Genomic DNA, 13,316 nt, shown 5'->3' with positions numbered 1-13,316 from the left:
GCAAAAGACCACGATTGCATTCCATGGTAAAGAGCTTTAGCCACAGGACATTTTAACAGAAGTGGAATAAAGGTATCACCACTGCTGCAATGAGAGATGGGGAAAAATATATTCATTTTCAGATGAGTAAGTGTATTGCTTATTATACAGAATTATTTAAATTCTGTATGGAGAAAGTAGTACAGTAATGCCCATTGATAGTATTGCACAGAAGCTGAATGTTTTATGCAGAACTTAATATATGAATATTTGTGGGTTTACAATTATGGATTTAAAATAATTATGACTCGGTTCATCATGCTACTTAGCTACTTTTTGGTGGATAAACTATACTTGGTTAGGTTCACACAACATGCTAAGCTATAAATCATAGTTTCCAATCAGAATGGCTAGACTTAGTGTGATGTTTATGACAAAGAGCAGCTTGAAAGAAGGTGAATGGTTGAATGGTCTGAAGACAGAAGTGGAAAGCAAGGAAAACATGAAGACATACAGGAAATTGGATAGTAAAGATTCTCTGTCTATGTGGCATACTGGGGGCAGATTTCTTTTTGTTTTCGTTTTGTGGAGGACTGAACTTATTATCATGGTGGAGTTACATCTTCTACAGTCCACAAATCACCTTGTATTTCTTCTGCAGGTATAAGAAGGGTGGTGTGGCCTCAGGCATGCAACACGTTGAAACCAACACCTACAATGTGCAACGGCTACTGCATGTAAAGGGGAAGAAAAATGTAGTGGCTGGAGAGGTAGGTCAGAGGTCAAAGGAGAAGAGGATGGAAAGGGCTAGTACAGGGGTAGGCAACCTTGGCTCAGGAATTCTGGGAGTTGAAGTCCACGAGTTATAAAAGAGCCAAGGTTGCCTACTCCTGGGCTAGTAGATGAGCTACCTGGGTTACAATACTGGTAATCCTCGACTTAACAACAGTTTGTTTAGTGACCATTCGAAGTTGCAATGATACTTTAAAAAGTGACTTTCACACAACCATTGCAGCATCCCCATGGTCATGTGATCAAAATTCAGACACTTGACAACTGACTCGCATTTATGACGGTTGCAGTGTCCCAAGGTCGTGTGATCCCCTTTGGCATCCTTCCGACAAGCAAAGTCAATGGGGAAGCTAGATTCACTTCACAACCATGTTACTAACTTTACAACTGCAGTGATTCACTTCACAACTGTGGTCGTAAAATAGGGTGAAACTCACTTAACACAGGTCTCCCTTAGCCACAGAAATTTTGATCTCAGTTGTGGTTGCAGACCGAGAACTACCTGTACCAGGTACTTTAGGATACTTTTACCATTAATAAAGGGAGCCATGAAATCATACTCATCCCTGCACTCTGGCAAGATCTGAATCTCCTATGAAATGTTGTAATTTTTTTCAGATTTACTAGCACTTTTATCCTCATGACATAGCCGTGGGATCGCTACTTTTGCAAATGTTGGGCTTCTGTCCTTGATAAAGTCTTCTTCCCTCCCCTCCCCCACCACAGAATACCCTTCCCTGAGAATCCAGCTGTGCTTCCTTTACTTTAGTCTTCTCTCAGCTCTGTTGCTTTCCTTGAATAGGTGGAGATGAGCTGGAGCAGCTTCAATTTGGGAGATGTCTTTCTGTTGGACTTAGGGAAGCTCATCATCCAGTGGAATGGTCCTGAAAGCAACCGCTTGGAACGGCTGAAGGTGTGGCAGGGGTAAAATGGAGGAAGCTGGGTGGAGAGACAGGGAAAGAGGAGTTTGGACTTTGAGCTTTGTGCAATGATGGGTATAAGGAAATTTGATACCTGAAATCTAAAAACAAGAACCCCTATAGCTAACAGAACATACATATTAGAAATAGAAATAGGGAGCAAATGTAGCCACTACCAGTATATCATCTATATTGTTTTGTTTATATGTGTTCAGTGGGAGAAGAATGTTTTGGTATTTGGTTATATTGTTTTTATTTTTTTGTTGTTTTGGTGGTATATGTTTATGCATTGTTAGCCACCTAGAGTCTCTGTGTTGGGATGGATGGCCATATAAACCACTTAAGGAAAGAAAGGAAACAGAACAAAGGGATAAATCTTTTTAAAAAGGATGCCATGGAATATTTTCGGAATCATCTCGAGAGGTGGTTCACTATGGAAGCAAACAGCCACTCAGAAATTGATGTAGTTCAACAGCCATTCATAAATTCATAAATGCATTCAAAAAGCTATTGTCATTTTTGTCCATCCTATTCCTCTAATAGATATACTTAACCAGAAGGTATTGAAATATCTTTTAATTCTAATGTGAATTTGCAAAAAAGAGAGGAAAGAGATTAGTGCAGTATTGTAAATGGTTCATCTTTGGAAATTGCACCTCTCCTTAGTAACTTATCCCTTCTATGCCATATTCTGGACTTAAGATTTTTTTAGGACATGCCCTTTGCATTCTTGAATCTACCACAAATAAACAGCAGAGAGTATAAAAATACTTTGAGTATGTACGTGCTACTTGTCCAGTAATACAGCTTAGCCAAATTAAAATTTTAGTGAAATGCAGTGACACAATCTAGCCGATGGTTTCCTTATTCTCCATTACTCCATATGTTAACTAGCATCTAGTTTATTTCAACACCCATGCACAACTCAAGAATGCCCTCACTTTGAACAACATTCTCATAATTTACGTTCTTCAGAAATTTCCACCCTGGAAGTATTTGTCGTTCTCCAAATTCTGTTGCATGAAAAAAAGTCATACTCATCTTCTTCCTGTAGCAGGAATGAAATCAAATGCTTCTCTATGAGTTACTTGAGGTTGCCAAATTTCCGATCTCCGTGTGTGTGTGTGTGTGTGTGCGTGTGTGTTTGTGTGACACAGCCATGTAGGGCTTGAGCCACAATCTAGTACCCAGTCTTATTTCTGGATCTCTCTGTTAGTTCAGCACTATTCTGATTTTCTTTTGCAACTTCTGACATTGGCTTGGGATGGTGACCTTTTCCATAGGGCATGAACCTAGCCAAGGACATTCGTGACCGAGAGCGCGGTGGCCGAGCACACGTGGCTATAGTGGATGGTGAAAATGAAGATGCATCTCCTGGACTCATGAAAATCATGTTCTATGTGCTTGGAGAGAAGAGAAACATCCAACCAGCCATTCCAGATGCTGTAGTGGACCAGAAACTGAAATCTTCTTTGAAGCTCTACCAGTGAGTATTACTGGCATGCTGTGCTGGGACCCAGAAGAAGGCAAAAATGTTGCATGGATGATGTAGTTGCAGGAAAGAAGGACAAACCTTTAGGTGCAAATTGGAACGAGAATTTCTTCACTATTCCAAGAAAACAAAGATTCACTATAAAGCATTTTTACCCTTATTGGGCTGAAGTGGCTGCACTTAATGGTTTTGGAAAGATAGGTGTCAACGCTGCTAACATCGAATGTTATTGCTTGACAAGAAATTTAGTTTAAGGTTGGGAGTAGGGGCCAGTAGGATTGCACCTTTCAAGGCCATCTCTAACTAGAGAAGATAAGACCTTGGCTGGTTTTCTAATGGAAGGGAAACTGATTCTTTAAATTAATTGGAGAATATGATTCATGACAAAATTAGAAAGGTGGAGAATTGTGTTTTAATATATTGTGCAAGGGGCGGAGATTTCAGATTCCAGCTTCCTTCGAGCAAGCATTTGCTGGTGTATTAGGCTGCATAAAGGACTTTTAAGGTAAACAATGCCTCAGAGTCACTTGAAAAGGCCATACATCGGAAATTTGACTATAGGGCAGAAACATGGTAAGCAGGACAATAATACAAAGATGTCATATGATACGTGTGGGTGAACCTAGTATTGCACTTTTACCAAATATGAGAGGATTTTTACATGAATAAAATGCTATTTTAAATGTTTATGTTCCCACCTCCAAGTGATGAAAGGCTGCACTGCTGTTGTGGGCAAGTGTAATTAGGGTCTGGAGGCCACAAGAACAGGATTTGTGAGGCGGGCAATCCTGATTCATCTCCGCATACAACCATGGAACTTCAAGTGATTTCAGGATAGTTACTCTAACAGCCTCAGGCTCTACCTTTGTTATTTGGTAACACTAGTGTTGCCAAATGTCTCTTAATTTCAGTTCATAAAAACTACCCATATTATATGGGTTAGTAATGGTGGAAGGCATCTAACAGCCTCTTACTGCCTGCATCCCTCCAGATGTATCAGTCTACAGCTCCCATCAACAACTGGACATGAAAGAGAAGAGTTTGAGGAAGGCTACAATAGAAACAATGGTGCTTGGGTGTTTGGAGGGAATGTTAAGACCATATCCACAGGAAAAAGGCCTTACAAGAGGTTTCCATGCCTGCCAGTGTTTTGGGAGACACACTACCATATTTGCAATAATAAAACAAAACTCGAGCATTAAAGTCTTCCTCAGAAATCATGAATAAAAAATCTAATGTGAGCCATTTATGTTATTTCCAAACTGTGTAACTTTGTAAATCTGGCTGGGAGATTCTCTAAAAGATGAGGTTCCATATGCTACGTATTAGCCCAATCGTATTTTTTGTTGTAGAGATCTTATGTTGTGAACTACCAGGGGGAGAGTGGATGGTTTCACACGAGGGCTGGCAAGCGCACACGTGTGCGCACAGCTCAATTTGCACAGGCAGTAGCCCGCGCACCCACCAGTTGAGCAAATGGAGTGTGCACGCATATGCGCTCATCCGTTGCTCACACAAGTGGGGATATATGCGCACAAACGCTCACACACTGCTTCCACGCCCCGGTTCCAAACAGCCCACGACCCAGTAGTGGGCTGCGGCCCAGGGGTGTTGGGGAGCCCTCTTGTAAGCAACCCCTTAGGATTTGTTCTGTGACAAAACTCTGTTTTCTTCCAAGTGTCTCTGATGTAGAAGGGAATCTACTTGTGCAGGAAGTTGCTATCCAGCCCCTCACTCAAGACCTCCTGAAGCATGAGGTAAGAGACTTCCTTGAAGCTTGCACATTTGTTGGTGGAGGGAAAAGCAATGAAAATACCTCAGTGCCCACCTTCTACTGCCACTTCAGTCCCAAACTGAGAAGCAAAAGAGGGTGTACTTTAAGAGATAATTTGACAATAATATCTGCAAGGAAAAAATGTGTGCGGTTCACACAGCTGTCTCCTAAGAAAACAGCTTAACAGGAACCTGCTTTGTCTCTTCTTAGGATTGCTACATCTTGGACCAAGGTGGTATGAAGATCTTTGTATGGAAGGGCAAACACTCCAGCAAAGAAGAGAGGCAGCAGGCCCTGTCAAGGGCCTTGGTGAGTAAAGATACAATTATGTGGACAAATGTCTTTGGGATGTGTTATGTATCCAGGTGAAGAGAACACATACACACTTACATAGCAGTCACCACCAGGGGGCATTGAACTGTAACGGTTTTGGCGGGAACCCAGTTTCGGCAGGAAACAGAGGTTCAAACCGATTGGCCAGCTGCTCACCTGTCCAGGTATAAAAGGAGGGCAAGTAACCCCTATTCCCCAGTACAGTCACTTCCACTGTATAAAGATCTGCCATGCTGTACTCATCGTCTCAGTGTCCTTCCTGCTCTCCAGAACCCATTACACAATAGGATGGAAAAGTTTCAGGAATCTTGGCCCTCCTAGGAGAGGGTTTCCACATTTGTTCTCCTAACTTTTAAAGGGATTGCAGTTCTTTTGACTCATCATCATCTGTATGATTTTGAACCAAAATACGAATATTGCAACCCTGGCTTTATTCTTTGCATCCTTTTTCATTTCATAGGATTGGGTAGATATCAATAAAACAAAGAAGAAAGTATACAACATGAAATGAAAACTTCCTCTGTTCCTAACTGTAGGAATTTGTACAAGAATATTTGTGGTTTGGACAATAAATTCCAGCAAATGTTAACTCAGGTTCCTCAAAAAATAAAAAAAAAATGCCTGGTTATGAAATATTAAGTGAAGGATAACTACTAATGCTTACTAGAATTCACAGGAGACAATTTATGACACAAAGGAAAATCCATTATATGAAGATGAAAAATTATGTTTAGATAAAAAATAATCTCAAGTTTTTTGTCCCCACTAAATGAGCAAAAACACATAAATATTAAAATAGTTGCCTTTTTAAAAAGAAAATGATCTAAGGATTATTTTAATTTCTTGTGGCATAGTTCACCAAATGATCCTATTTAAAGCATTTTTTTCCTATTTTCTAAAATAGTTTCTATTTTAGATAATTTACAGGAGACTAATAAGTTCTCTTGAATGGAACTGTTGGCTGCCTATGGAAAAAACCCCAGTATGATTCCTATTATTATCCATTTTCCATTTCAGGGTTTCATCAAAGCAAAAAACTATCCAGCTACCACTAGTGTGGAGACTGAAAATGATGGCTCTGAATCGGCTGTTTTCAGGCAGCTTTTTCAGAAATGGACAGTTCACAATCAAACCACTGGCTTTGGCAACACTCATACAGTTGGAAAAATAGGTAAGCGCTTGAACTCTGGATGCAGCAGAGGAGCAATTAGGCAGAGGTCGTTTCTGTCAAATATGGACTTAGCCCTACAGGTTCTTTGCCATCATGATTATATTGTAGCACTAGGAATAATAGAATAATAGCTAGAGGGTGACAAACAGTAGAGGACTTATATTAAAGTACCTTCTCACGTATTCCATCCATACAATCAAAGCCGGTTGCATCTTGTTGTTATCTATTCTTTATGCAATAATCTGGGCTTGTACGAAAGAGCTGCTCATTTCTACCTGTTAACTTTCTCTGTCTCCCTTACAACAGCCAAGGTGGAGCAGGTGAAGTTTGATGCCACTACTTTGCATGCCAGGCCTGAGATGGCTGCCCAGCACAAGATGGTTGATGATGGTTCTGGAGAGACACTGGTAAGGAATATCTTTGTCTTCCGAAAAAAACCACAAAATATAGTATCTGTATCAGTGGTTCCACTAGTTGAGGAATGGCAACATCTACGCCATGCAGGTACAAAGACTCATCCAGTAAGGGGAGGAAAGCGTACTACTTCATAGTATGGAATTAATTAATTAAAGTCCATGGACCAATTGATTGCTTTGAAATAATGAATCTTCCTATTTTCCAATCTCATCAGGAAGATGCATTTGCACTATAAAGTTAGAATCCGTTGGATTCCTTGAAGACCATTTGATCAAAATATAGGATGCAAAGGTTTTAGCTAAATAACAAACTTCTACAGTAGTGGGAGAGATCATCAAGCTTCTGCAGTAAGGAAGCCATTGGTTAAATTCTAAGTTTATTTATTCAATTTGTATGTGTTTCAGGATTACTTTTCCTAATTTTATGGCAGCCTTCAACTAGAGTATAGCAGTTGCTTATTTCCCAATATTCTTGACAGTAGAAATTTACTCAGCTTTTTTTGTCTGAAACTTTATACAAAAAACATCCATACTGAAGCACATCACTGTAGCCACAATTGTTAAATTTGAGTTTGTAGACAGGTATTTTGCTTTAGATGAAAATGGAGATTCCTCCATTTTGCACCTATAATTAATTTACTGCCCTCTACAAAAAAACCAAGTACAGCATAAATCAATTGCACACATTGCTGTTCTGTATACTTATCACTCCCAATTCCCAAAATTTGATTCACTTTTCATAGTGTGAAGGATATAATTTTTATAGTTAGGTGGGGAGACATGAGACCCTCGGTTCCAGTTACTGGGATCCTTCATGTTAACTTTGCCCACATAATTGGTTATACAAAATTGGTTATTCTTACATAATGGGCATCTTGCTCTAATTTTATACTTTCCTTAACAGGTTTGGAGAATTGAGAACTTAGAATTGGTGCCAGTGGAGGGTCGCAGCGTTGGGCATTTCTACAGTGGTGACTGCTACCTTATCCTCTACAAATACTTAGTTTATAACAAGATACACTACATCATTTACATTTGGCAGGTGAGCATGCAAAGAAAGGAACAGACAGGGTGAAAATGCAGCATAGGCAGAGAGGATGCAGATTGAGAATCAAATGCTACCCACGAGATGACTTTTGGTCACAAGGCACAAATGTAGTCCAGGATTTATTTGCAAATTGTAGCCAACAATTTGGGGGGACTGAGGTTCATCAGAAATGCACTACTTTGGAACTGTGCTCTTTGGGTCACGCATCATCTTCAAAAGTTGAAACTATAATTTCTTATGAGAAAGAGAATCAACACTGGGAGCAATGATAACTGTACATTAACTTAAAATAAAATTTATTTATTTTTTTACTGTGGTCTGGCACTTATCACTCAAAAGCCACATGTGACCCTTTACCAAAAGTTGTGCACCTCTGCACTAAATATGGATATAAAAATAAAGTTTCCAAGATTCCTTAATTAGAAATCTTTTGAACTCCAGTGGAGAACAACTGGAATGTTCTCCAGAAGGATTCGATGGGTTTCCTCTTTGCTTTCCAGGGTCGTCATGCCACCAAGGATGAGATTGCTGCCTCTGCCTATCAAGCTGTCACTCTGGACCAACAATATAATGGTGAGCCTGTACAGGTGCGAGTGACCATGGGCAAGGAACCTGCTCATCTTATGGCCATTTTCAAAGGACGCATGGTGGTATATGCGGTAAGTAGGGGAGAGGCAGACTGGAAGATAATTTCCATGCTTTCATTCCCCCTATCCAGTAAGGTCTAAAATAGAGATGGTGGAGATGATCTCTAATAGGTTATCCCAGAGGCTCTGCCTGAGCAATGGCATTGGGATAGAGGCATATCTTCCTTTCCCTGCTAAGCATTTTTCTAGCCTCAACTGTCTTCTTCTGAGCCATGCTATGATCGGTCCTTCTGTTGGGGAAGTTAATTTACAATTACTTACCATTATGGTTAGTAGTTTCTGGCATGTGGGATAAGGGAAAGGATAAGTTAATATGGAAAAATTATAAGAATTATAAGGTCAAGGATTTTTGTCTCCTGGTATAACTACCCTAGGTAGATTTGGAGGGAGGGAAGAAGGGAGAAAAGGAAGGAAGGAAGGAAGGAAGGAAGGAAGGAAGGAAGGAAGGAAGGAAGGAAGGGAGTGATGTTTTTCCAGACAGCAATTTCCAGAGCCAAATTTATTTACTAATTTATTTCTGTCAAAGGGTTGGTTTTTCTACTCCTTAATACATTTTCTGTTCTGAAAGACAGTGAGAGAGGAACAGGGAAAATGTGGGATATTGATAAGTAGAAGGTGCAGTACTCAGCTCTATTGTCCACATTTAGTTTCTATTTTTTTCTTTTTTCTTTCTTCCCCAGGGTGGTACTTCCCGAGCTGGTAATACGGAACCAGAACCTCCCACCCGTCTTTTCCAGGTTCATGGGACTAACGAATACAACACCAAGGCTTTGGAGGTGGCTCCCAGGGCCTCCTCCCTCAATTCCAATGATGTCTTCATTCTTAAAACCCAGAGCTGCTGTTACCTCTGGTACGGTAAGGTAGGTACTGTACCATGATGGGGAAGCTCAACCCTAATTTCAGCATTGCATGTAAGATAGTAGAATTTCATAAACAAGGACATATGTCAACCAAGGACTAAGTTAATGGGTGGGTAGTAATTCCTAAGAGCAATAGATTCCTGGTAGGAGGAGGGTGTTCTGTACCAGCCTGCTACCGGCCTTGCAGAAAAGGCAACCCCTTTACAGATGGCAAGAGGCTGGAATATGTCTGCCAAATTTATTACAAAAACAAACAAGACATGAACCAAGATACCGGAGCTTTGAAACACTATCTGAGCGGTTGCTTTCAGCAAACCAGCCCTCCCCACACAAGTCCTTTATAAAGAGTTCAGGGCGTGGCTTCTCTCTCCCTCCTTCCGAGAAGCCCCATTGCCTTCCTCTGTTTACTCCTACTTGACTGCCTCCTGCGTCGGGCGTCCTTGAACAGGGCCAGCTGTGGGTCATCTTCATCCAGGCTGTCAGGCTCACACAGCTGGGTCTCCACCAGGTGGGAGGGGCCTGGTTGGGGGCTCTGCGGAGCCTCAAAGCCATCATCAGCAAGTTCTTCAACACCCCCCTCCTCCCCCTCATCTGAGTCATCCGACCCAACTGCCGAACCCACAGGCTGACCCTGAATCACAACAGAGGGAGACCATGACTGGCATCTAAATCTCAAGCTGGAAAGAAACAGACAAGATATGGTTTAATAAGTAGCACAATTCAGATCCTCCCCGATCATTTTCATAACTTACTACATTGGTTCCTTCCACAGGGCTGCAGTGGGGATGAGCGAGAGATGGCCAAGAGTGTTTCCGACCTGATCTCCAGGACGGAGAAAGTTGTGGTAGCAGAAGGTCAGGAGCCTGCAACATTCTGGGTTGCACTAGGTGGGAAGTCTCAGTATGCCAACAACAAAAGGTAACATCTTCTCAGCATCTGGAGAAGGTGCTCTGTAAAGGGGAAGAGGGGAGGATCAATGTACTCTAGGGCTATGCAAACAACATTTGCAGTGGTGGCACAGTGGTTAGAACGCAGTATTGCAGGCTAACTCTGCCAGAAGTTTGATCCTGACTGGCTCAAGGTTGACTCAGCCTTCCATCCTTCTAAGGTCGGTAAAATGAGGACCTAGTTTGGGCAATATGCTGGTGATGTAAACTGCCCAGAGTGCTGCAAAAGCACTATGGAGTTGTATATAAGTCTAAGTTCTATTGCTACTGCTATTTGCTCAGGCTACACCAGTGGTGGCTGAAACTCTGGCCTATAGCTACAATTCCCAACTCTTCCAGCCTGTAGGATTCATGGGATGCTAGGGGTTTTAGTTCTACAGCTAAAAGGCCACCTATGATCCTATCCCTGCCTTAACCATATCTGTCTCTGAACTTCCGTAGTCAAACACAGTCTTTCCTAGTGATAAAGCCAGAAGTGGACACAACTGCCACAAATTTCATCTTCAGTCAGAACTCCAAAACACTAGTAGTTCTTGGGGTTGCAGCTACAGATTTTAAAAGTATATTTAAAAAACAACACCACCTGCAAAGCCAGCTGAACAAGTTCCATGTTCTGGGCTCTTGAGACCCAGGTCAGGTTTTAGCTAATGTCCTGTGATGTCAGGCAATTTTGTTGGAATTCAAAAAGGGAAGCAGGGGAACAGTAATGAAAAAGTGACCCGTGGGCTATAGCCAGTTTGTAGAATTCAAGGTGCAACTTGATAACCGTTCTGTTTCATTCATGCAAACTGGGACTATTATTGTGGAAGACTTTGAGCAGCCAGCAGAGTGCTCTTAATCATGTTTTGTCCTGCCACCTCTCTGTTCCACAGAGCACCCATTACAGTGCTGCTGGGTGGGGAAATCCTTTACTGTGTCATCATTTGCCCATATTTGCCGGAAGGTTGTTCGAGCAGCATCTTCAATTGCTTATCTATTTTACGCAGATTGCAAGAAGAAACTATTTCGATCACACCTCGGCTCTTTGAGTGTTCCAATAAGACAGGCAAGTTCCTTGCCACAGAGATCACCAATTTTACTCAGGATGATCTAGAACAAGATGATGTGTTCTTGCTGGATGCCTGGGAGCAGGTGGGTATGGGAACTGGAAGATGCACTAAAGAGAAAGGAAGACGTTTATCCACAGTGACTATTTTTCTTTCAGAAATAATTGAATCAAAGGTGCCTCCTATTCAGGGCTTTTTTTCCTCATAGAACGCCCAGAACGGAGTTCCGGCACCTTTTTTGGATGGAACCTTGTAGGGTAGGCAAGGCAGGTTGTATGACATGTGTGAGTTCCGGCACCTTTTTCTTTTACAAAAAAAGCACTGCTCCTATTATTGAGCAATTTGCATTCCCACCCACATCCCATCTGATCCAATTACTAATGCAGTCTGCAGTTGATTGCAGTTGCCTGTGCTCTATTCTCAAAGAACTTTCAGAACAGAATATTTTCCTCTTCCTTTCGCCCTTCATCACTTCCGCTTTTTTTTCACAGTTCTCACTTCTATCTCATAATTGGTTTTTTTCCCCATGATCACAAATGAGTAGCTTAGGAAGAGAATGCTTATTGGAATTATTCACTGACACCAAACACTGATTACCTTTTTTGCTTACCTCACGGAACACCTGCAGCCACTTAACTCTTATTTCTCCTTTTCTGGACCCTGCAGAGATGGTCACAATTGAAATTCAGTAGCTAGTTGTCAGATCAGAAAGGCATAATTTTCCATGGCAACATGTAGTAAAATAAGTGTAGAGCCTTTAATAGGCCTAACACACTTACGTCACCTTTTTACAAGAGTAGTTGGGCTTGAAAAAGATTGCCTGTCCCCATCACAGAAGTGGCCAAATGTGTTTCAAATGAAAGCAGTGCACTCTTCTCCAAAACCTATAGAGAAGCCAATAAAGCCACAGTATCATTGCAGCAGCCAGGCTCTGCTTACCTGTATACAAAATCTGTGTACAAAAAACTGAATCCAAAAATAAAAATGGAAAGTGCTCAACTCCCAACCTAACAGAAAAAAAATAAATCACAACTCTTAAGCCTGTGAGACTGCAAGCCATTTCTAACACTCCCTCCAATGGAATATATGCACCAAAGATCTTTTTCAGTAATAGATCATGCATTTTCCTCTTTGTAGAACTGGTTGCAAAAGTCAGTTGTGAAATTGTGCAGTTACTTGACAGGTGAAGCCACCAGACAAAACAAAAATGAATCCCTTATCTATAACTGCCAAAGCTAGGACTCATAGGCCAGCAGTGTTTCTGTATCTTTTGTGAATGTGTGTGATGATGGTTTATTCATACACTGGAAGGTATATGCAAGTAAAAACCTTTCATTCTTACTTTGACTTAACAGTTAAAGGTTAATCTGTATTTATAGAGGGTGAATGTCTAACAGGCATTGCTTCAGAATTCCCCCCCCCCCCACACACACACACAAATACTATTTCCATCGCGTACACTTTCCCTTTTTCCTGAAGGATGACAAGAGGTAGGTAGAGCTAGTATTTCTGACTCTCTTGAAGAAAGTAATGGTAGTGGTTTTACCTATTTTTCTGCTTCCCTTCCGAACACTTTTTAATTATTTGCCTCTCTTGCCCATTGACTCTCCACTGACACCAATAACCTTTAAATTACCATATTCTCAATTAATGTAAGCTGCCCTCCAATTTGCAACAAACATATTTCCAGCCAATATGTTTGTTGGAAGACTTTAACTCTTTTTAATTAACATCAGAAAGCCACCAGTTATACACACTTTCACTACTAATTTGTTAAACGTGTTATTTGGTCACCACGATGGAAAAAAGATGTTGAGACTCTAAAAAGAGCAACAAAGAAGATTAGGGGACTGGAGGCTAAAACATATAAGGAACGGTTGCTGGAATTGGG

The 13,316-nt window shown here is 41.1% G+C and overlaps 1 protein-coding gene across 1 annotated transcript in view; it reads left to right on the top strand.

The window, feature by feature from the left end:
- Nucleotides 1-13,316, top strand: part of VIL1 (villin 1) — a 30,356-nt gene that overhangs the window by 10,801 nt on the left and 6,239 nt on the right. Inside the window, exons 5-16 of the mRNA XM_083349422.1 lie at nucleotides 641-749; nucleotides 1,574-1,684; nucleotides 2,975-3,177; nucleotides 4,862-4,940; nucleotides 5,168-5,266; nucleotides 6,308-6,461; nucleotides 6,768-6,868; nucleotides 7,782-7,919; nucleotides 8,426-8,584; nucleotides 9,253-9,432; nucleotides 10,205-10,350; nucleotides 11,366-11,510. Of these exons, the coding sequence (XP_083205548.1) occupies nucleotides 641-749; nucleotides 1,574-1,684; nucleotides 2,975-3,177; nucleotides 4,862-4,940; nucleotides 5,168-5,266; nucleotides 6,308-6,461; nucleotides 6,768-6,868; nucleotides 7,782-7,919; nucleotides 8,426-8,584; nucleotides 9,253-9,432; nucleotides 10,205-10,350; nucleotides 11,366-11,510 (1,624 nt within the window). The remainder of the gene's footprint in view (nucleotides 1-640; nucleotides 750-1,573; nucleotides 1,685-2,974; nucleotides 3,178-4,861; nucleotides 4,941-5,167; nucleotides 5,267-6,307; nucleotides 6,462-6,767; nucleotides 6,869-7,781; nucleotides 7,920-8,425; nucleotides 8,585-9,252; nucleotides 9,433-10,204; nucleotides 10,351-11,365; nucleotides 11,511-13,316) is intronic.

The sequence above is a fragment of the Vipera ursinii genome (genome assembly GCF_947247035.1).
Source record: "Vipera ursinii genome assembly, chromosome: 1".
In the NCBI taxonomy this organism is placed as follows: domain Eukaryota; kingdom Metazoa; phylum Chordata; class Lepidosauria; order Squamata; family Viperidae; genus Vipera; species Vipera ursinii.
This window is presented reverse-complemented; position numbering and strand designations above follow the sequence as displayed.